At 40.9% G+C, this 24,834-nt stretch overlaps 2 protein-coding genes across 5 annotated transcripts in view; one reads left to right on the forward strand and one right to left on the reverse strand.

The window, feature by feature from the left end:
* The first annotated feature begins 2,223 nt into the window (after window positions 1–2,223).
* On the forward strand, window positions 2,224–21,109 carry SDCBP (syndecan binding protein). 4 transcript variants are annotated; one of them, XM_032223371.1, is made up of 9 exons: window positions 2,224–2,407; window positions 7,724–7,779; window positions 15,691–15,769; window positions 16,437–16,543; window positions 16,900–17,058; window positions 17,434–17,609; window positions 17,802–17,973; window positions 18,792–18,883; window positions 20,485–21,109. In XM_032223371.1, exons 2-9 carry the CDS (start codon window positions 7,729–7,731, stop codon window positions 20,537–20,539), a joined length of 891 nt encoding a protein of 296 aa, XP_032079262.1. In that variant the 5' UTR covers window positions 2,224–2,407; window positions 7,724–7,728; the 3' UTR covers window positions 20,540–21,109. The 4 variants fall into 4 exon arrangements, with proteins under 4 accessions (XP_032079262.1, XP_032079265.1, XP_032079264.1 ...); XM_032223374.1 differs by lacking the exon at window positions 2,224–2,407 and adding an exon at window positions 2,560–2,583; XM_032223373.1 differs by lacking the exon at window positions 2,224–2,407 and adding an exon at window positions 2,762–2,893.
* The window catches only part of NSMAF (neutral sphingomyelinase activation associated factor), a 47,928-nt gene continuing 43,975 nt past the window's right edge, over window positions 20,882–24,834 (reverse strand). Inside the window, exon 31 of the mRNA XM_032223370.1 lies at window positions 20,882–23,099. Coding sequence (XP_032079261.1) covers window positions 23,005–23,099 — 95 coding nt within the window. The 3' untranslated portion in view covers window positions 20,882–23,004. The remainder of the gene's footprint in view (window positions 23,100–24,834) is intronic.

Raw genomic sequence — 24,834 nt, forward strand, 5'->3', positions numbered from 1 at the left:
GCCCGAGCCACCACAAGCCCTCAACCTAGTCACTTTGCTGCTCTGCTGCACCTCAAGACTCCTGTTTAGCTGGAGGGGGTTTCAATCGTGATTGTGCACAGACTGCAGAACTAATTCATTTAAAAAAAAAATAAGGTGGAAAGGAAATTGTTTGTTTCCCTTGCCAACCAAGCAGTGAGGCAGACCAGGCATCAAGCCCAGGGATCAGGTGGAAATAAGTAGTATCATCATACAGTTGCTGCCAAACACATCCTCCCCATCAACTACATCACTTCAAGCCAATTCCTCCATGTGATATGGATTGTATGATGTGATATACATGGGTTTTTCTGTATTCATAGAGAAACATGCCAGAATATTGGGACCTAAAATGGAGGTGGCCTATGAGATGTAAACTCCAATGAGATTGTGTTAAGTGGAATGTCTTTGTATTATAGTAACTAGTCTGTATGGATGAACTTGGATGAATTTTAGTGGAGGTTTTTATGAGGGATTTTAATTTGAATCTTTGTAGGTTTTACTATGTCTTTTTTTTCTGACTATATTATACCGTTTCTCTAAAAGAAAAACAGAATAATTGCATATCTTTGATTCTACTACCAATTGGTATGATTATATAATTTAGCCTCATTGTATCCCTGAGAAAAGTTTTGTTCAGAATTAGTTTTAGTATCTTCTATTTTTATATTGATATATACATTTTTATTGGAAATAAAAGCAAATTCCCACAAGAGCAGGTAGTCCCATAGATAACCCAATCCTATGTTATGTAGGGCACAAACAAGTGAAGCTCCAATCTGTGGCATGCAGGTAGCATGCAAAACCACACTCTACAAACACACACACACACACCAGTCCATAGAAAAATCTTTGTCCATGGAACTGGTCCCTGATGCCCAAAAGATTAGGCACCCTTGGTGAAGGATTTATAACTGACAAGAAGTACTTTGAATTACATATGGGTTTAACCAGACTATATGGGCTTAACAAGACATAATCTTGTTATATCTCTGCTGCTACATTGTGGACCAAATGAAAGTTTCTAAATAGTTTTCAAGGTCATCCCCATGAAGAGTGCATTGCAATAGTTTATTTATTAGATTTTTATAGTGCCCTTATTACATGCCTAATGCTTCCTTTTCCACCTGCTTTTCTCACAACAACCCTGCAAGGTGGGTTGGGCTGAGAGAATGACTGGTCCAAAGTCACCCAGGTAGCTTTCATGCCTAAGGTGAGACTCACAGACTCCTAGTTTCTAGTCTGTTGCCTTAACTACTGATATGACCAAGACTTGAGTGATTGTGAGAAGACCCCCAATCCAGAAATAGGCACAACTGGCACACAATACAGAACTCTGTGACGGTCCTTTTGGCTACAGGTGTCACTTGCTCTTCAAGCAAGAACTGTGAATCCAAGAGGATCCCCAGATTGTGCACGGAATCCAAGCAAGCACAGGCACAGAAGATCAATCAAGTACTATCAGCATATTGATAATAGTATAGTTTCACAAAAATACAGTGAAGACTTTTAGTGCCTTGTCAGTTTAAAACTCATATTTTCTGAGACCTTTCACTGGAAATCTGCTGGCGACACCCCCCCCCCTCCCCAGTTAAAAGTCTGTACAGCTTCTCAGTCATTCAGGTAATGGTTGTCCCAAGGGTGCTTTTTCAGGAGGCAACTGGACTTCGTTTTTTCTTTGAAGACCTTTCGCTTCTCATCCAAGAAGCTTCTTCAGCTCTGACAGAATAGTGGGGAATGGATGGATTTATATTCCTTGCAGAACACTTGGGGGTTTATCTGTGTCCTTAGGGTCACCTAAGTAGTGTTCCTGTTTCCTGGCAATTTTCCTTCTTCTGGAAATCCATTCCTACTCCCGCATCCTTCAAAGGGTGTTCATACCAAATTGTATAGCTAAAAGTCTGTAGATAGTCATCGAGGTCATGGTTGTCCCAAAGATGATTTTTTTCAGATTTCCCTCGGTTGTTTCAATGAGATGTCGGAAGAAAGATCTGAATCGCCAAATTCCGATTCTAGACGATTCTGATTTTTTTCTTTCCAGGGTAGAGAACAGATCACATATAAGTGTAAAGTTCGGCCTCTACTTCTTCAGAGTATCAGTCCGTCGCTGGTTGAGGAACTCCGGAGGGAAGAGGGGAACTCCTTCACTGCTCAACTTCTCAAAACAAACAACGCCGAACCACTCAAGCCACCCGACTCCTTCCAAATTCTCCCCTACGCGGCTTCGTCAGACGTCACGAGGGCCCTGCGAGTGGCGCATGAGCACCCGCAGCCTCCTCCGCCTGGCTCATTTCAGTCTTCGCGAAGCAGCGCCGGGAAACAGAGCAGGAGGTGCCTCTTCTGCGCTTAACGATCTCCAGATTTATTACCGTTGCCCGCCCGGCCGCCGGTGAGTACCTCGTCCTTCAGCTGCCCCCTCCCCCTGTGTGTGTGTGTGTGTGTGTGTGTGTGTGTGTGTGTGTGTGTGTGTGTGTGTGTGTGCGCGCGAGAGAGAGAGAGAGAGAGAGAGAACGGCGCGGAAAGGGCAGCAAGGCGGTGGGGCCGAAGTTGGCGCGCGCCCACAAGGTTTCTTCGTGGGTTTTGAAGGGCAGGTTCCCGACAAAGGAAGGGGGAGCCGGGAAGGCTGCGCCCTAGTCGGCCTATAAACGAGAGTTAGGCGAGAGGGAGAAAGGCCAGTTACGTTAAGAGGGGAGGGGGAGACCAGGGAGGTGTGCGCCCCTCCGGATTGGCAAAAACTGGGCTCCTTTGTCCACGCCTTCTGCTCTGAAGTTGAAGGCTCCCACCGATCAGGACCGCGCCCTTCGCGGCTCAGAGTTCGCCGTCCGGACGGGACGCGAGCCCTTCCCTCTGAACTCCCTGGAGGCGGGAAGGAAGGGTAGGAACCTGGCTCGGGTCCCGTTCTTATGAGCCGGCGGTGGTGAACTGGGCCCCGGCTTCCTCCTTTGGCGAGGAACGGAAGCTCAGAAAAACGGGGAGGGGACAAAAAGAAAAATGAAAGGGAGGCGGGCGCTTGGAGGGTCTCTGGGGCCTCGTTATGGGCGCCGTCGGGAAGCCTTGCCGACACTCTTGAGGCGAACGGCGAAGATGCCTTGAAGGAGAACTTGGAGTTTCATTGCGTAGCATGTTTGCGTAAACGGGAAAGAAGGAAGTGGTTGTGCTTTTTGTGAGACTTGGTTTCCCTTACCTGGAGGTGTGTGCCTTGGATTTCCATAACCATCCGTTAGTCATAGGAACCGAATCGATATTGGCGTGATTTATACATATTAAAGCTTAATACGATTTGGTTTAGTATATTGTGTGGATCTAGTCGTTACGGTTTAGTGTGAAAGGTGGTTTATGGATTAAAATAACCTTAAAGTCTGTGGAGACTTGAACTTCAACTCATACAGTATTTTGTCATAGATCATGCTGGAAGAATTTGATGAGTTAAAAATAATCTAAGGTGTGAGATGACTTGAACTCGAACTCACAGTCTTTTTGCCATTGATCATGTTGGAAAAGTTTGATGAGGTTGAAATAAAGTAATTGGAAAGCAAACAGGTTGTCTTCCCCTTGCTTAAGTTCTGAGAATGAATTTTTAATTTTCCCAGTAATACAGGATTTAGCATACAGTGTTTTGTCATGGAACAGAATCAAAGCATTTGCTGGCTTGAAGTACTTCCCCCTTTATTTTATTAAAGTTATGTTAAAAATACAATAATGCATTATTTTCATATATTTTTACTAGTAATAGTTTTAGATTAACTCTAATTGCACAAGTTTATGCAGTCTGAAATTAAATTCTGCTTCCTAGCAGAAGATTTTAGAGTTATGATTCAAGTTAACACTTCTGAAAAGTGTATGTAGATGGCACATCTTGAATTGAAAAAAAAGTCCATTTCATATACTGCCTTTTACTTCTTCAAAGGAGCAGGAAATATTTTTAACCCATAAAACATTTTTAACAATTTAGAAAGTCAGAAGAGCTAATTGCTTCTAATGTATTCTTATTGTAATTATTATAATTATTGTTCAAAGTAACAAAACCATCATGAACAGTTACCACTGATAAGTTTATCTTCCATGAACTTTTCTCCATAAAATAATCCAGGTGATTTGCCAACAATGTATTTATTTTGGAAGCAAAGTTCATAGTTTTAACTACAGTGGGGCAAAAAAGTATTTAGTCAGCCATCAATTGTGCAAGTTCTCCCACTTAAAAAGATGAGAGAGGCCTGTAATTGACATCATAGGTAGACCTCAACTATGAGAGACAAAAATGTGAAAATAAATCCAGACAATCACATTGTCTGATTTGGAAAGATTTTTTTTTGCAAATTATGGTGGAAAATAAGCATTTGGTCAATATCAAAAGTTCATCTCAATACTTTTGTTATATATCCTTTGTTGGCAATGACAGATATCAAACGTCTGTAAGTCTTCACAAGATTGGCACACACTGTTGCTGGTATGTTGGCCCATTCCTCCATGCAGATCTCCTTTAGAGCAGTGATGCTTTGGGGCTGTCGCTCCAGGACTTTGAAATGCTTCTTACGAAGCCACTCCGTTGCCTGGGCAGTGTGTTTGGGATCATTGTCCTGCTGAAAGACCCAGCCACGTTTCATCTTCAATGTCCATGCTGATGGAAGGAAGTTTGCACTCAAAATCTCACAATACATGGCCCCATTCATTCTTTCCTGTACATGGATCAGTTATCCTGATCCTTTGCAGATAAACAGCCCCAAAGCATGATGTTGCCATCCCGTGCTTCACAGTAGGTATGGCGTTCTTTGGATGCAACTCAGCATTCTCTTTCCTCCAAACATGACGAGTTGTGTTTCTACCAAACAGTTCTACTTTGGTTTCATCTGACCATATGGCATTCTCCCAATCCTCTTCTGGATCATGCAAATGCTCTCTAGCAAATTTCAGACGGGCCCGGACATGTACTGGCTTAAGCAGGGGGACACGTCTGACACTGCAGGATCTGAGTCCCTGGCAGCGTAGTGTGTTACTGATGGTAGCCTTTGTTACGTTGGTCCCAGCTCTCTGCAGGTCATTCACTAGGTCCCCCCGTGTGGTTCTGGGATTTTTGCTCACCGTTCTTGTGATCATTTTGACCCCATGGGGTGAGATCTTGCGTGGAGCCCCAGATCGAGGGAGATTATCAGTGGTCTAGTATGTTTTCCATTTTCTAATTATTGCTTCCACAGTTGATTTCTTCACACCAAGCTGCTTGCCTATTGCAGATTCAGTCTTCCCAGCCTGGTGCAGGTCTACAGTTTTGTTTCTGGTGTCCTTCGACAGCTCTTTGGTCTTCACCATAGTGGAGTTTGCAGTGTGACTGTTTGAGGTTGTGGACAGGTGTCTTTTATACTGCTAACAAGTTCAAACAGGTGCCATTAATACAAGTAATGAGTGGAGGACAGAGGAGCCTCTTAAAGAAGAAATTACAGGTCTGTGAGAGCCAGAAATCTTGCTTGTTTGTAAGTGACCAAATACTTATTTTCCACCATAATTTGCAAAAAAAAATCTTTCCAAATCAGACTGTGATTGTCTGGATTTGTTTTCTCATTTTGTCTCTTATAGTTGAGGTCTACCTATGATGTCAATTACAGGCCTCTTTCATCTTTTTAAGTGGGAGAACTTGCACAATTGGTGGTTGACTAAATACTTTTTTGCCCCACTGTATGTTGAGTCTGTTCTCTGTTCAGTTTGTTAGGCAAACCCTGTATTTATTTACTTTTTAAAATTCATATACAGCCTTTGTACATGACTTCAGATTGGTATACAGGGTGTTCTCTGTTCCTGTTTTCCCTCATAGTCACATGAGGCAGGATGGGCTGAAAGTGACAGGCCCAGGGTCATTAAAAGACTTGTTCATTTTTCTACATGATGCATAAAGTATTTTTATACATCTCTAATATATTCACTGTTTCTTCTTTCTTGCTAAAATAAAGGGATCCAGTGAAAATTTTCTTTTAGATATTATAAAAATGAGCATATTATCCCATGTTGGTTATTATTATAATGTCTGTAACTGAAAAATAACTGAAATAATAAGTAGCATATTTTCATTTCTTTTTCTGATAATTTCTAATGTACAATTTACCCTTTTTTGTAACAGGTAGTAATTTATCCTTCTTCTAATGTACAATTTATCCTTTTTGTACAGTTAGTAGATTGCAATTTACTACAAACCTAAGACCATTTCTTGGTCAGTCATTGTCAGTGTGAATTCAGTGAATATAAAGTTAGGATTTTTTTTTGCTGAACATACTTCACTTTTTCCATGCCTCTCAATTAGTTTGGAAAGTATAACCAACTTATGTTATACAAGCCAAAAACATCCTTCATTAAGTCTTCTGGACCCTAACCAGCAATGAAATAAAGCAACAAAACCTTTTCCTGTATTTTTCATTGTTGTCCAAAATCTGAGATTTGAGGTTCATGTTGCCTAACTGACCTGATTGCTCAGTTATTTGGGTTTTCCCCCAAGAAAACTAGGCTGTTCATTCCTAACTCTAGGTTGGTTAGGAACAAGTTAAAAAGAATTGAACTTATTGGAGATTCCAATGTTTATATTCATTTTAAGAACTCTCTCTCCTCAACTCCCCCTTTCTGTCTTTTAGCCTGTAAGAGACTTCCCAAAGCCACTGTATATCATCAGGAGCTTTGGTGAAGAATTTATCAAAGCCTTACATAATCCTCTTAAATTATACCTACTAAGTTACTGTTAATTCTATGCTTGTTGGCTTTCTTGAAGTATTTGGAAAGCTGTGTCAAATAGGATCTAACTTTGAAGAATCTGTGTTCCTTCTTCTTTTTCAAATAACCAGCACTTGAGGGAAGAGTTGGAGCAAGCCCAGATAGAGATTAACTTAGCCAGCAGAAATACCAGAGCAGTACTTTTTGAATGATATACATATGTTCATGTATGCACATATGTTTTCTTTTTCTCCATTGCTTCAGTCTGGTCAGAATAATACAATATTATTCATTTTTAGAAAAAAATATTGAAAATAGTTAATTTAAAATGATGGAAGTATTAATTCTGTACTTGTTTGATTTACTCAGCATTGAACTCAGGTTCAACCCAGCACTTCCTAGATGTGAATATTGGGAATGGTTTATTTATAAAATTAGCTATATACTGTAAACAGAGGTCTGAATGACATGACTCAAAGAAGTGCTGGAATGAGTCAAATCAATTACTTAAAAGTGTTGCACCCCAGATACTCTATTACCGTGAATGAGTTGTAACTCATGAGCATGAGTTGTAACTGTTAATTTTTCAGCTTAAATTTAAACATATAAAGCATGGATATTTTAAGTTATTGTTATTCAAGATCACATCTCACTCATATCAAAAGTACTAAGAGACTTCTGGGTTGAAAGGATAGAGGGTGACATCACTGTTGCCCAGGGCTTCATGGATGAGGACTCCTTTTGTGTCTGGCAGGAGAGGGAGCTCACCCATCCAAGACAGTACTTGAGCCACAAACATGGGCTGGCTAATATACAACGCAGCATGCTAATGTGATCCACTGTGCTCCATGTTACTCAAGATTAAGTATATATAATTTAGTAATTTTTTATAAATATAAATTAATAATTTAGAAATAAAAAATGATGAATATCAAATTGTGACTGTTGATAACTTTTTTGAACTGTACTTGGACATTGAAATTTTTAAATTGCTTATTTAAAATCTTTTTTCTTCCAGTAAAAATGTCACTGTATCCTTCTCTGGAAGACCTGAAGGTAGACAAAGTAATTCAGGTATGACATTTTATAATAAACTTTCGTTGTGGGTTTTGGTTTTTGAGATTTCTGAAGTATCACAGTAGTTTAAAATATGGCATTTGTGATATAAATATTAAGTTTTATTAATTATATTACATAGATTAATCATATGCATAACCAAAATCATCTGGAGACATGAACCCCACATTTTTTCTGAATCTCTTTTAGTTATCCTGTTTAAAAAATTGAACATTTTCATATTTAGAATTGCTCAGCTGAACATTGATGTGAATAGTTCTCTTAATCTGTTTATGCCTGGTGAGCAGAATGGGGTTGTCCATACCTTTGAATAATTTTAGATAGTATTTTTTCTGGTTTACCAGAGATATGAATTCATCAAGCATTGTTTAGATTGAATGCTCTGGGCAGGTCATCCCATTCCTGACATGTAATCCTGGCACAGGTTACTTGTGGAAGCTAATTCTAAGGCCCGTTTGCAGCTTTAAAACTAGATTTCTTGAAATAATGTAGTATTGCAGGGGAAAGAATAAACTTTTCTTTTATTAGCACTGACCTTCCTCTAAATGGAAAAACAATAAAATCAGTATAAATAATAATAGAGGTGATTTTAAAGACTGACAGAGGTGCCATATAACCTTATCTCTAAACTGGTGTTAAGTATAAGATAAGAACATGAAAACAGGAAGAAAATTTAGAGAGAGGCGATGACTTTCCTGAGAAATGTGTAGGTTGCATGAGATCTTTTTACTGCATTGAGACTTTGCCCAACAGTTCTGTTGCAGGATTAGTATTAGATGAGATGTCCAGTGGCCGGGTTTAAAGTCTAAATGTCAGTAAGATGACTGGGTAATCTTGAATCAAAATTTCAATACTGGAAGGCCATTTATACCAGCTTCAATTCCTGGTAGAAAAGTGGAGGAACCCTAATTTTTTTAAAGTTAAAGTTCATTGTGATGTGGACATATAAACTGGTGGTCCTTTATATCTCCTTATCTCTCTATCATCATTGTAGTATCATGATACACATAGAAGTAGATTGTAAACACATTTGTTCTCCAGTGCACTGCTCAGAGAGCCCAAATGCTGGGTTAACACAGCCTATCTGCCCTTGGACTGAGTGATGTTTTTCTTGACCACGCCTCCCTTTGCCTGCACATGCTCAATTCGAAAACTCAGTCCGCCCGAGTTAGGGCTGTTTTGGGAGAGCTCCAGTCTAAGAGCAGAAAGGCTGGAAAAAGTTTCCCAATTTGGACCACGTTTAAATTCTCAGATAGAGGAAATCACGCTTCTACATCAGGTCTGTCTATTTGCCTCCAGTGAGGCTTCCGTCGCTTTAAGAGAAGGGCTGCCGGGTTTTCCCTGCTGTTGCTAATTGCAAGCACTGCAGGGGGTTGAAAAGGCTTGCACAGCGGGGGCTGGCTAGCAAGGGAGCAATTAGTGGGATAAACCAAGTTCCCTGTTGGAACAGGGGCGTCCCAGGGGGAGGAAAAGTCCAGCAAGGCTCTGAGAAGGCTCTAAAGCAGGTGAGCCGGATTGCTAGGATTCCCTCGCCTGCTCCATTTTGCCCGGCAACAGCAGCGACGGCTGGAGCCTTCGCGCGCCTTTCAGGGCTGGAAAGAGCGGGAAGCGGCTGCGTGCGCACCCCCCGCCATTTTGGATCGCTCCGACTCACTGGGCAGAGCGGCAGAGCTCAGAGCGTGCGAGGAACAAGGCAGCAAGAAGAGCCCAGCCAGCCAACGGAGCCTCAGCGAGCCCTCAACGACTGCAGAACGCCGCGGGGAGGCTGGGGGCTAGTCTGGGAAGCCAGCTAGTCTCTCCCTCCGGAAAATAAGCTAAGTCTCGGGGAACCGAGGGCGGTGGGAGGAAGGAAATCTGACCCCAAGGCGGCCCTTCCCTCCTGGAGATTCTGCCAGCGCTTTTGGACTGCAAAGGCCAGCGCGTGCCCATCCCAACTCCAGCTATCTTCCAGGCCTCGTGGGGACCTGAAATGGCTGAGGAATGCAGGGAGGCCTTAGGGGATCAGGTGGGGCCCTCCAGCAAGCGCTGCAAGCTGGATCCCTCTGTAAATAAAGGCAAAGGGCACAAAGGCTCACTTGAAAGGTCTTCTCCAAGAGCCACAGTGGATCCCAGGGAGGTTTCAAGGCCCCTTCAGCCAGAACCTAGCCCAGACCGTCGCAGCAGGGAGTCAGCTTCCCCTGATCGTGAGGCCCAATCCCCCAGGGACAGTGAATTCTTGTCTGGGGATAACTATGCATCCAGGGATCCATCTCCTGAAGCATCTTGGGGGTACCCCGACTCCCCTAGCTCCTCCATCGGAGAGGAACGAGATTCTGTCCAGAATTCCCCCTTTGGGAAGGGTGGATCCAGCTCAGGCAGGCCTAGCCGTCGCAGGCCCAGTAAGCAAAAGAAAAAAAGGGGAAAAAGTCCTGCTCTTTCGGATGAAATGAGGGAGGTAATTGCCTTAGCCATCTCCCAAGGGATAGCTGAAGGCATTAAGCGCAAGGGCTCTCGCAAGGGCAAGGCCCCAAAGGAGAAACGCAAACCTAGGGCCTCCACCTCTAAGGAGCCTGTATCCTCTCCATCTTCAAGCCCCTCTCACTCTGGGTTATCAAGTTCTGAGCAGGAAGAAGGGGAGATTTTCGCCCTTTCCGAAGACGAAAACCCCACCCCTGAGAAGCCAAAATTCTCTGGCCTGTTTCAACCGTCATTATTCAAGTCTATCTTGCACAAAGCCATGACGGCCACAGAGTTAGGCCCCACTTCCAGACCTGAGGCCTCTCAGGCTTCCACTTCCAAGGATCTTAAGCATGGGTTGTTCAAAGAGACAGTAGAAACTCCCGAGGTTATTCCTGTGCCAGACCTATTTATGGACGCGGTACAGCGCCAGTGGCTACAGCCGGGCACCCTGACCAACCCCAGTGGGGGGGATAGAACTCTATATGCAGTAGAAGATAAAATGGAGGAAATCCTCAAATTCCCAGAAGTAGATGCCCCAGTCGTGTCTCTGACTTCCAATTCCAACCTGCCAGCTGAGCTCCTAGAGGGACAAGGCAGAAGATAAGAGGTCAGAAAAGGCATGTCAGAAAACACACATGGCGTCTGCCTGGGCCATCAAGGCATCCACCTCTGCCTCCTTTTTTATTAGGGCCACCCTATTCTGGCTGCGCCAACTCAGGTCCAGACCCCCGCCCAGGAAATCTAGGTGGCGCCATGAGCTAACCAAGATTATTACCGCTGTCGAGTATTCGGCGGATGCCACCTTGACAGCAGCAAAATTCTCTTCCAGAGCTCTAGCTTCCAATATCACCTCCCGCCGCCTCCTATGGCTCAGGCACTGGCAGGCCGAAATGAAGGCTAAATGGAAGCTGGCATCGGCCCCATTTAAAGGGGGCTTTCTGTTTGGAGAGGCCCTGGACAAGTTTGTCACCGAAACCAAGGACAAACGCAAGATCCTTCCGGCAACCTTTAAAAGGGGTGACCGGAAAGGGGCGGGGTCCTTTTGTAAGAGACCCTACAGGAGCCAGGAAACAGGGCAATCTTCTCACCCTTCCTCCTATCAGAGGCCCTTTCAGGCAGGGGGGGGATAGGCACCAAGACAGATCCTTCGGGGCTCGTGCCAACCAATCCCAGTCTTCCTTTCGGAGACCATTCCGAGGAGGAGGAAACAACAGTGGTGGATCCCGGCCCTTTCGTAAGGGAAAGTGACGGTCACAGGGATCCCCCCATCGGGGGTCGGCTACGGCTGTATGCCGACAGGTGGGAGGAGATAACATCGGACAAGTGGGTCCTCAACACCATTCGCAAGGGCCTTCTCCTGGACTTCCTATCCTTTCCCCAAAGAAAGTTTATCCACTGCCCTACCCCCAGGAACCCAGAAAAGAGGGAACGCATGAGGGCAGAAATCTGCCATCTCCTAGAGATAGAGGCGATAGAGCCAGTCCCCAGGGATCAGCAGGGGAGGGGCTTCTATTCTATCCTCTTCCTAGTGCCCAAAAGTTCAGGGGGGTGGAGGGCCATCTTGGACCTCAAGAGCCTAAATCAGCATCTGGCTTACAAGAGGTTCAAGATGCAGTCACTCCACTCCATCCTGGGCTGTGTGAGGGAGGGGGACCTATTGACATCAATAGATCTCAAAGAGGCCTACCTGCATGTCCCCATCCATGTGGCCCACAGGCGGTTCCTGAGGTTCTACGCAGAAGGGAAGCATTTCCAGTACAGGGCTCTTCCCTTCGGGCTATCATCTGCGCCCAGAACATTCACCAAAATTCTGGCAGTGCTAGCAGCTCATCTCCGCAACCATCCGGTTCGTCTGGAATGTTATTTAGACGACATAATCATTCACTCTCTCACCACCAAGCAGGCACACCGCGATGTTTCTCTAACTGTGCAGACCCTGCAGTACCATGGCTTCTCTGTCAACATGGAGAAGAGCCAGTTCCGACCATCCACCTGTATACAGCACCTGGGTGCGGTCATCAACTCCACCTCCTGCCAGGTATTTCTTTCGCCAGACCGGCTGTCGAACCTGAGACGCAGAGTGAAGCACTGCAGCCTTGCCAGGTCGGTACCCATCATTCAGCTGTCCCAGCTCCTAGGGATAATGATCTCGTGCCTGGGGGTGGTTCCCTGGGCTCGCCTTCACGCCAGGGAGCTGCAGTGGTTTCTGCTGCCAGTGCAGAGGGCCAGGAACAGCAACTCACTCAGGCGGGTTCGGCTCCCACGAAAGGTGATCCGGTCTCTGGCATGGTGGAGGTCCAAGGCAGTCAGGAAGGGCTGCCTGTTCAAGGAGCCGGAGAGACTAGTTGTCACCACGGATGCCAGCCTCCTGGGGTGGGGCGCCCACTGTCAGGGCCACCTAGCCCAAGGCCGATGGACTCAGAGGGAGGCCGCCCACAGCATCAATTGGCTGGAACTGAGGGCAGCTCGCCTAGCGCTGAGAAAGTTCGCATCTCTAGTAAGAGGGGCTCATGTACTGTTGATGACAGACAATGTGGCAACAAAAGCGCACATAAACCGGCAAGGGGGCACTCGATCAAGGCCCTCATGCTCGAGGCAGAAGCGCTGGGCAGGTGGGCGGAACGTCATCTGGCTTCTCTCAGTGCAGATCACATCTCCGGCGTAAGCAACCGGGAAGCAGACTGGCTGAGCCGCCAACGCATCGACCACTCGGAGTGGCGCCTGCACCCGGACCTGTTCCAGCAGATCGTGAGGAGGTTCGGCAAGCCACAGGTAGACCTGTTTGCCACACACAACAACACACAGCTCCCACGCTTCTTCAGTCGCTACCACTCGCCCCAGGCGGAGGGAACAAATGCTCTGAGATCAGCGTGGCCTCAGGGACTTCTGTATGCCTTCCCTCCACTTCCGCTCATCCCTCAAGTGGTGAACAAGCTCCTGACCGAAAAGGCAAACCTCATTCTGGTGGCTCCCTTCTGGCCCAGAAGGCCCTGGTACGCAGACCTGGTCAGCCTCTCAGTTCAAAGACCTTGGAGAATCCCCCGGGACAAGATTGCCCTCAGCCAGGGGGCCATCATCCATCCGGAGCCCCAGTGGCTGCAGCTAGCCGTTTGGCACTTGAAGGGGAGCTCCTGAGAAAGCAAAAATTCTCTGACCAGGTCATTCGAACAATCCAAGCGTCCAGGAAGCCCTCTACGACTAGAATCTACGATGCCACCTGGGCCGCCTTCTCACGGTGGTGCAAGACTAGGAACATAGAGGCCTCCTCAGCCTCGATCCCCCAGACCCTAAACTTTTTGCAAGAGGGTCTGGATAAGGGCCTTGCAGTCAGCACCCTCAGACGCCAGGTTGCAGCGTTGTCTACCATCCTGGCAAAGGGCTCCTCTCGCTCGCTGAGTCAGCTCCCCCAGATCAAGAGCTTTCTCAAGGGAGCAGCGAACATCAGCCCTCCAACTGTTCACCGGTATCCGTCATGGGATCTTCCATTTGTGCTTAAGGCCCTGACCAAAGCCCCATTTGAGCCTTTAAAAAAGACCAGTCTGCGCTACCTCACCATCAAAACCGCTTTCCTGGTGGCCATTACATCCGCTCGCAGGGTAGCCGAGCTTGCTGCGCTCTCTGTCAGGGAGGAGTTCACCCGGACAGAGTAATATTGAGACTTGATCCGTCATTTGCTCCGAAAATTAACTCCCTGTTTCACAGGACTCAAGAACTTATTTTGCCCAACTTCTGTCCCCATCCTTCTCACCCTAAGGAGCGTGAGTGGCACAAGCTGGACGTGAGACGGGCCGTGCGCACGTATGTAAAGAGAACAAAGGACTACCGCCGGTCAGAGGCTTTCTTTGTCTCCTTCCTCCCTGCGTCCCTGGGCCGCAAGGTCTCCTCTCACACTGTGGGACGTTGGCTACGTGCTTGCATCAAACTGGCATATGAGCACCAGGGCAAGACGGCTCCGAGACGAATCACCGCTCACTCCACCAGGAGTGCTGCAACGTCTGCAGCCTGGGCAACCCAGGCCTCTATCCTAGACATTTGTAGAGCGGCCACCTGGGCTTCCCCCACGGCCTTTATTAGAAACTATAAGATTGACACCTTTGCCTCAGCCGAAGCCTCCTTTGGCAGAAGAGTATTACAAAGAGTGGCTGAAATGCCAGAGGCTTTGGCGCTTCCCCACCCTGGGACTCAATAGCTTGGGCATGTCCCAGCATTTGGGCTCTCTGAGCAGTGCACTGGAGAAAGACCGTTGGCTTACCTGAACGGTCGTTCTCGGGGCACTGCAAAGAGAGCCCAAACCCACCCCGGTGTTTGTATTTTGAACGATGTGGCTGTATTGACTGTAATTGATTACAGGACGGTTCCTTCGTTTTCGAATTGAGCATGTGCAGGCAAAGGGAGGCGTGGTCAAGAAAAACATCACTCAGTCCAAGGGCAGATAGGCTGTGTTAACCCAGCATTTGGGCTCTCTTCGCAGTGCCCCGAGAACGACCGTTCAGGTAAGCCAACGGTCTTTCACACTGCTTTTGTTGCCTACTACAGTAGTTAAGCCCACCATCTAATATTTTTACATTTAGAAGCCAAATAGAAGGGGAAACTGGATACAATGATATTATAGTCAGCTATGCATAAAAAGGGTGGGACATGCTTTAAGCTTTATATTTTTAGCTTCAAAAATGTTTTAATGTTTTAAGATGTGATGGATAAACATTTTATCTCACTGTTTCTCTGATCAAAATCTCCTTGTCCAAGTTATTGTCTTCCCATCTTGCTTATATGAATTTGATAACTTTTATCAAAGAACAATCACTGAAATAAAATAAAAAGGCAAAGTTCTTACTATTTATTCAGATCTAGTTATTTATTTGGAGAATTGCTTCTTAAAATTAGATCTACATACCGCTCCATAGTGCTTTACAGCATCCTCTGAGCAGTTTGCAAATACCAGCATATTGCCCCTAACAATCTGGGTCTTCATTTTACTGATCTCGGAAAGATGGAAGACTGGATCACTCTTGAGCTGGTCAGGATCGAATTCCTGGCTGTGTGCAAAGTTAGCCTGCAATACTGCATTCTAACTATAACACATAAGTACACTAGAATAAAATTCCCAGAATCTTGAAAACCCAAAATCCTAAAAAAAGATGTACTTACTTAACAAGACCAACTTGTAATCTTCCCTGCTGGCTTTCCCATTGACTTTGCTTGTGAGACACTGGCAGGAAGATCACAAATGACCATGGGATCCTGCAACCATTGTAAGTGTAAACTGAGTGTCAACTGCCCAGATTGTGATCATGGGGGTGCTGGGATGGACAGACTTTGAAGATCAATCATAAGTTTCTCATGCTCAGCACTACTGTAACTTTGAACAGTTGCTAATGAATGATCATTAACCAAGATCTGACTCTAAAATGTTTTACATTTTTATGTAGTTTAATCTTTATAACATTTTAAAATTATATTTCTGTATAGGCTCAGACATCCTTTGCTTCAAACCCAGCTAATCCAGCAATTCTATCTGAAGCTTCAGCACCCATTTTACAAGATGGAAGTAAGTTGCTACAAGAAAGCATTTGAAAAATGCTTTTGTATAAATTTCATTGATTGTAGAAGGATTTAATGTTTTAATTGATAGTTATATGTTTTGCTCTTAATGTGATCTTACTTTCATAATCCATGCATATATTTATTTTCTAACCTTTGAAAACCTATCTATTGATGAATTCTGGGTTTATCTCAAAAGAAATGAATTTTGCAGGTTTTTGAAGAAAAAACTTAAATGTTGTTTTATATTTTATAATATGTACTTGAAATACACTGTTTTTACTGTTTTTCAGAGAACAATAGTATCAGTTTATATATACACATTTGTTATAAAAAGAAATCAAATAAAAAGAAATCAAGTGTTTATATTCAGTTTGGAATTTTGAACACAAGGACTGCAGTATAGATTTTGTGACCTGTTGTCGTATTTTCAGGCAGAAAACCATTTTCTGTAGTGTAGAATCAGTGTAAGACAATGTAATGTTGTGGTATGAAAATAAACTTCAGGTAAGTGAATTTAGTACCTTCAACTAGTGTGTTAAGTTTTTAAAAATCCCAAAGAATGAGATTAGTGAAATATGAGGCATGCTGTTGATTTTGCCAAAAGTAAAACTGAAGAGACAAAAATACCATTGTAGCAAGATTATAGTTAATTTTTTTAAAACTTTTTTCAGATTTATATCCTAAACTGTATCCTGAACTTGCCCAGTATATGGGTATAAGTTTGAATGATGAGGAAATTCAGAGAAACCTGACAATGGTTCCTGCAAATTCACAGGGGGTAAGTGTCATAACAGAGAACAGGGATTCATTTGGGCTTTACTGATTTTGAGGGACTGAATTACTCATGAAAAAAGGGAAAGAAAGCTGGGAAACCTTTTACTGTATTATCTCCCCTATAATAGAAAAAGTCATAACAAAAAAAAACTTACACGTGCTCCATTAAAACCGTGGATGTATCTGCTCAGCTTGAATTTACTTCAGTCTTTGTCATAACTGTGGTTTTATAGATGCTAAAAATATTAACAGAACAGAACACATAGGACTGACTCATTTACATCAAAGATCTATATCTGATAATAAGATTTGTGTTTATTTTTAATTTGTTTGTGGGGGGGATGTTTTTGTACTCTATAGCTTGTTGCAAGACCTTCTGCATCAGATTACATGGTAGCTCCAGTAACTGGAAATGATGTTGGAATTCGTCGGGCAGAAATTAAGCAGGGGCTCCGTGAACTGATCTTGTGTAAAGATCAGGAAGGAAAAATTGGACTTCGTCTTAAGTCAGTGGACAATGTATGTATAATAAATGTTATGCTAGAATTCAAAATGGGATATAAATTGTTACACAAAGATGTATTCTTTATAGTTTATTTTTCAGCCCTTAATCTGTTACATGACTTTCAATATATATAAGTTGGACAGCAAAAATATTTTTAAAAATGAAAAAAAGCTTATATTCATGAGTAAAAAAAAATTGCTAACTTTTTAAAAATTAAACACTTTCATGAGTAGTACAATTAATAGTATAATCAGAAAACTAATATTAGCTTAAATTTTATCAAATTCAAATATGTATTTTGTAATAAATTTGTTTAGTATATTTCTCCTTTTAGTGTATACAGGAATTATATGTACACGCACCTAAACTTACCAACATTATTGTTTTAGGGTGTCTTTGTTCAGCTGGTTCAGGCAAACACCCCAGCCGCACTGGCTGGCCTGCGATTTGGAGACCAGATTCTGCAAATAAATGGCGAAAATTGTGCTGGATGGAGTTCTGATAAAGCTCATAAAATATTGAAACAAGTTTCTGGAGAGAGAATTTCCATGATAATTCGAGACAGGTAAATTTGCAGGATTATTGTATATCAGCTGAATTATATTAATAGTAAGATCTGTACTGTCTATATTGTTAACTTAAAAGAAAATGCTTCTTCACAACCAGTAAATTTGGAGTTAATTTTATTGCGGACAATGATTCAGTAATATATTCGGTAAATTTTATAAGTAGTGAAATATAAATATTTTTCTTCTAGGCCTTTTGAACGGACTATTATCATGCACAAGGACAGTACAGGACATGTTGGCTTTATTTTCAAAAATGGAAAAATAACTTCAATAGTTAAAGATAGTTCTGCTGCAAGAAATGGACTTCTTACTGAACACAGCATTTGTGAAATTAATGGACAGAATGTAATTGGTCTGAAGGTAAATGATGTTTTCTGTAAATATATGATACCCTATATCAATTAAACTAACAAAAAACACCATTTGTAAGAATATAAGTAATATACAATTGTTCCTTAGAACTCAACTGCTTTGAAACTCTTCGGATTTGGTACTTGATGCATTTTGATTAGAAAATTTTGCCCTACTATTCATTTGTTTGGTACTCCACGTGCAAGCTATAACTTGTTGGTGTCAGCTGCCTTATGATTTGCTACTTTTCCCAGCTGAAACAAAGGTCCATGCGTTAGTCACGTAGTATCTTTCCCCTGGGCCCATCCCCTTGTGGTCTTGTCTTAACTTCTAGGGTCATTTTGTGCATTTTTGCACTTTTTTTGTCAACAGTTCAAGTTTCAAAGTGAAATTTTTACTCTAAGTGTTTATTAATTTTAATAATTTTAATAATTTTATTTCTTATGTAATGATATACAACCCGATCTTTTTACATATTGCCTTAAATGTTTGTTGCCTTTGGTTTGGGAACATATTAAATTTATTTACATTATTCCTTAAAATTGGTACTTGTTGCTTTTGGTACTTGTTGCACCTCCCGGAATAACTATTTGCATTTTTCTGCTGAATTGTAGCTGTGTGCATGGCTTTCTCTATTGCTGTTAGTTTGCTCATGTAATGATAACGTTCATCTCTCAAATAATCTGACACTAATCTTTAGCCTATATTTTATTTAAACTACTAAATAAGCTACTTTATTCACCCTTGAAACAAAGTTAAAACCATTGTGGTTATAAAACAATTTCAAGGTTTATAAAGGTTTATAAAATTTTATGACTTTTACACAGGATTCCCAGATTGCAGACATATTATCAACAGTTGGAAATGTAGTGACCATTACTATCATGCCTTCCCAGATCTATGAACACATAATAAAAAGGTATGAGTGGGTTTTTTAATGTATGTTAAATATGGGCTCTTTATCTTTTGAAAGGATGGATAATATGCATTGAACTTACAATGAATATAAAATGCAGGCAGTCTTCTCTTACTAACCGCTTCTTCATTGACAGTGCTGAAAAGGTAACTTAATGGCCAACTTAAGACCATTGGAACAGTTCCTCAGAAGTGTGATCAACATTACTATTGGCACATGTTGTCCTGTGCCTGAATTTTTTTTTCTTCCCTTGAACAGATTTCAAGAAAGAATTTTTTTTGATTTCCTGCACATGGAAAGCAACATGTTGAAATCCCTTCAATTTCTCTTCTTTGCAAGGGTGGCTGGAAAACAAGTGATTTCTGTAGGCAATCTCTTCTTTGCCTGGCCCTTTCCTGCTACCAAGGCAATCACATTGTTTTTGATGTGTAAAAGAGCAAACAGTTTACTCCCTTGAAACCCCTACTTCTCCAATCTTTTGGGGAAGAAGGATCAGACAAGGAAAGATTACTTACAGAAATTATTTGCTTTCTTCCTATCCAACCACCTTGCAGAGTGGAGAGATTAAAGAGGGAGTTTAGAGAGAGTAAGCTGTTTGTGTAGCACAGCTGTGGCCGCTAGCTACATTTCTATTCTGGGAAACATATTGCTTTTGATATGTGAAAGATAGTAAGCAGGCACTTGAGCATTCTAAAGAACAGGACTATAGTTAGTGAACAAACAGAAGCTGTAGCTATGAAACTGAATAGTCTTGTCTATTTCTAGCCAGAAAGCTCAGTTGTGGTCACATTATTTCTCACTTAATGATTGTTTCACTTCGAGTCTCAATTAGAGTCGCTATCTGTAAGTCTGTATTGGTAACAGTAGCTTATTCCAACAACTTTCTCCTCAATTAAATTGGAATGAATCTAAACTTTGCTATTGAAATAATTGAAAATGTAAAAACTTTTAGTTCTTGAAGTTTCTTTTTAAGAATAAATATATTAATATAAGAGAATATATGTAGTTCAGGATTGAATTGTGAGTGCTTAGTGCTGAGTTTGGTTGTTTGCCTGCAGATGTTTCATTTCCGTTAGATACAATCAATACAAGTGAATGTGGGTTTTCTCCCAGCTTATATACAATAGCTAGCACTGCCAATTTTAAAGGGTGTGGTTTATCTTCTGTAGTTCCTCAATTAGGGTATTTTTTCTGCTTGATAGCAACCAAGCACAGAAAGCACCAAGGATTCCATATATTAATGAAAGTTATAATTATTTGCATGCATTTGCTCCGAGAATGACATCATAGCAGTCAGATGTGAAAAAACAGGTCTATGTGCAAAGGTCCAAAATTAACTGATTACACAGGAACATTTTCAAACATGGTCAGAATCTGATTAGCATTAGATAAGTGTCAACGACTTGGTTTGTGGCGCAGTAGAACTCTAAACTGATCTGTCTTTGTATTCCTCCACATAGCTCTGCCAATTCTTCTACACAAACCATCTAATATTAACTCATTTATAGATAATTCAAATATTTTGCGTTATTCTTTTTGTAATTCTGCAAATTTTGAATGCATATTCCATTATGGGCTAATACATTGTGAACTTTTTTTTCTAGGATGGCTTCAAGTATTATGAAAAGCTTGATGGATCATACTATTCCTGAAGTCTAAAATTCATTTTGGATGCATTTGTAATTGAGACACTGCTAAACATGGCTACTATGTCTTTGCAATATTTACATTCTGCACATGAGCCTTTCTTTGACATGAGATGCTGCATTGAGCATTTATAATTACATTATGTCTGGGAATTTCAAGAAAAACCTTGCTCGCATTTTGCATTCTATATTCATCATGCTACTTTGACAAAACATATACTTCTTTCATAGGGTTGTATTATATAGGTCAGGATAATTTCTGTCATTAAAAAATGGAAAAAAACAATGTTTGAAAGCATCTAGTATTTGCTTTCTTTGATCCAGATATACTGCTGCTCTTTGTACTTTTTCAGATTCATTTTTGTACTGCATCTACCAGTAAGAATATAACTTAGTGTTAATTAACTGATTTTAGTAATCTTGTTTACAAAAAGCATGCTGGTTAAACTGAGCATAGCTTGTATTTATCATTCCATAACTATTTTAAAATAATGTTTGTCTTTTTGCTGTCTTATAAAATTGTTCTAATATGCTTATATTGTGTTGCCTTAATCCTCTTAAAACAAATAAAGTTGCAAATATATTCACTTCCTAAATGGGTAGTATTTTGCGCTGATGAATCTCAAAATCCTTCCTGATTGCAATATAATCCATCATAAATGAAGCAGTGAAAGTGTTAACATTTTATCTCAATGATATGGTTTATGGGCTCTTGATATAGTATTATCAGTGTAGGCTATAGTATTTCTTTTATTACATTAACCAATTTTCCTAAATAAAAATATTAGACATGGGTAACATTTTAATAGCTTAGTCATTAGGATTTTTAATTTATTTATCTCTAGCAGATAGCCTTCGATATAGTAATTGTAGTTAGAAACCATCAGCAGTTTATTGATGTTCTATCAGTTGGATGTCAAGCTTTAATGCTAGAAGATAAGCCCACCCTGCCAGCTAGACAGAAGAAAAAAGTTACAAATACTGGCATGTAATATGTGAATTCTATCACAGGTATAATACAGAGAAGTACATGTAATTCTTAATTGCTTAGCAATTGTATCTGCATTAAAATAAAATTACATCTGAAAAGTTGAATGGTTTATTGGCACATAGTAATGAAGAATCATTGGGAATTATGACTTGCACGATCAATTTAATAACATGTTTTTCAGTTAAACTGATCACCTTAGAAGGTGAGGTTTAAGAGAACTGGATGATAACATTAAACAATGTTATTGCAAATAAACAATATTTACCACTACTACCTCTAAGTAGACCCAAAAAGTTTGGGAGATTCATTGAAATAGTATGTTGAAACAGTATATACTGTATAAGTATTACAGTATGTAGAAAGATCAGCATTTGATGGGAGTATGCAAGCACATTTTATATTGGTTTGCAGAGAAGGGTGAAAAGGATTCTTGTTTTGGTCTGGCCAATAAACCATCACAATGGATAACTTTCTCAGAGATTAAACTGCAACACTTGACTTAACTAAGTGATAATGCCTGTTTTCATTTAAATATTTATTAGTAAATGAAATACTCCTCAGTCCAAATACAGAGGTACCATATGTCAGTGATAGGAAAAAAATGATAAGGGAGAAATAATGAGCTCTCTAGGTCAGACCTAGTACATGAGGATGTGAATGTTAAACTCCACTTCTTCCTGCCACTTGATAGAGAGATTTGAATGCAAAATCATGGCAATATATAGATAACACTTAGTAAGAAGGTGGGAAGGTATTTGATAAGAAATGTATGCTAGCCCATAAAAATAAAATAAATAAATAATGTAACTGCCAGCTGATTTAAATTATTCCAAACAGTTTTATGAAATCAGAAAAAAGACGACTCCCAACTAAAATACAAAGTTGTCATGTTATTGATTTAGCAATCAAACTGATGATCATATTGAGATGGAAGTTTAGGGAAAATATTTCTGCCAAGTACCTAAAACTGAACAAAATCCTGTTAGTTAGAAAGCAGGAGACTCTGGATTCTTAGGCACAAAGCCCACTGTTTCACTTTGACCAATCATTTCCTCTCAGCCCCATGAAGAAGGCAATGGCAAACCAGTACAGTAATTTCCTAATAAAGTTAACATTTACTGATTGCAGTATTGGCAAAATAATGCCAAGAAAACTGCAGGGATTTGTCTCTGGCTGTCACCAGGCATCAACATTGACGTAAAGACAAACATACACAAGAAACAATAGAGTAGTATGATTTCAAGTTAGAACATATTGGTTACTGAAAAATAAGTTTATTTTCAACAGGAGTATAAGACAAGTACCTCAAGCTGTTACAGTATTACTTCAGTAAATAGGTAAGAGCATACAGACATTTGTAACATTTTAGAGTATTCATCAATACACAACAGTAATGGAGGGGGGGAAGGGGACCAGAAGTTCTGTTTGAACTATAGAAAGCATTTTTACATTTAGGCAAAGTCCTTTTAAAATTCTGGTTTAAAATATTAATAGTATTGTTTCCAGAACACAATTTGCCTATCTTCTCCTCCAGTAATTATATTGCTGCACTGGTCATTCATCCACATACAAGTCACAGCACCTAAGGAAGATACATATGCAAGTCAATCAGACTGACCATTTGCAACCACTTTCCTCAAACTGCTAACTGCAATTCGTAACTTTAGTCCAACTACAAAAGATGTTAGCTCACAGCACCTATGAAATCTACATTTTGAGAAACAAGTTATAGAATTTGTCATATTTAATTGTGACAAATTATATACCAAGAGCTCCCAGGCTAAGCTAAAAATGGTGGGACATGAATCTGTTCTATAAACTATTGATTAATAAACAGGGAGCAGTAAAAAATAATATCATGCATCTCTATTGGCGAGGCAGGATATTCTTTCCAAGCATCTGATTTGGGATTGGTACTTTCAAAATTGTAAGTAATGATGAATTTCAAGTAAGCAATGAACTAAGAATGACTTGCGAATGGTTCTAAAACTGTTGACCTGATTGTCTTCCAATGTCTCCGAGTTTGAAAAAAGAGTTGCAAAGTCAACATACCAATAAAGGAGAATATCTGAAGTACAGGGTTGAAATGAAGGGTCCTTAGTGCTCTTTGAGTTTGTTTGTTTGTTTTTACAAATGTTTCATTACTTAAACTAACCCTAACCCTAACGTCATTAGTTCTAGTAAGGAATGGGGTTTGCTGTCAGTTCATCAGAAGTCATCTACAACATACAGTATAATGACTGCAACAGCCACTAAGTAGGACCAATAGGAAATGACTGGCAGAATACATTCATGAACTTCAACTACAATCAGAAGAAGTTGTGAAACTAATTTCACAACATATGGACAGACTTAACCATAGTTTCAATTTAGGAAACTGACAAACCTAGACCAAGCCAAGTCCAAAAATGCTAGGGAGTTTCTAGAAGCTTGGCACTCTAACAAATTAGCTATCAATGGACACATAGACATAAACAATATTTACATACTATGGGACAAAAACAACAAAAACAAAAAATCTCCCCACCAGTAATCAGCACTCAGATGAGCATATATTAACTCCAAGATTAACATCAGACCAACAATCAAGAAGTAAATAATACCACAGTCAAGGGACTGCCAAACAAGCTAACAGTAAAGAGTCCAACCAAAGAACCTCCAAGTTCCAAAGAACCTCCAAGTTCCCATCAACAGTGGGAAGATACTGTTTTAATATTTAAAAAATAGTTTAATAATTAAAATTATTTAAGTTTAAATAGAATTTAAATTGAGAGCAAACCTCACTCGGCCTAGCACTGATGATATTACCTAGTTTGATTAATAAAATATCTACAAGAAGACAACCAAGCTCAGAGGGCACTCAAAGCCAAGGCAGAATAAAATGAGGTCAACATTGTTTCTGGTTTTCTGACACTTTCTGTTAGTTTTTTAAAATAAAAATATCTCCAAACTATGTAAAGTGCATTAGCCAATAACATAACAGACACAAACCTATCTCTAAGGAAAGAGTGCTTTAAAAAATTGTTTGCTCTGGGGATTGTGAGTGTAGTATCTGAGCACAGGTAAAATTTCACATTCCTTCCTAGTTGATAGGATGCAGGCAACAGTGTATTTCTTTGTAATGTAGCCTATACACTGATGCTTTTATGCATCCTGGTTTGCATAAAATAGTCTGAACCTACTCAGGCTAAAGGCTGCCCAGAGTCATAAGAATTGGGAAACCTATCAATGAATTCAAGTCAAACTGATATTTTTTTGTCCCTCCTATATCCATCCTTAAAATTTCACTAAACTTTTTGGGCAGTTAGATTCAGTTG

The sequence above is a fragment of the Thamnophis elegans genome, chromosome 8 (assembly GCF_009769535.1).
Source record: "Thamnophis elegans isolate rThaEle1 chromosome 8, rThaEle1.pri, whole genome shotgun sequence".
Lineage (NCBI taxonomy): Eukaryota > Metazoa > Chordata > Lepidosauria > Squamata > Colubridae > Thamnophis > Thamnophis elegans.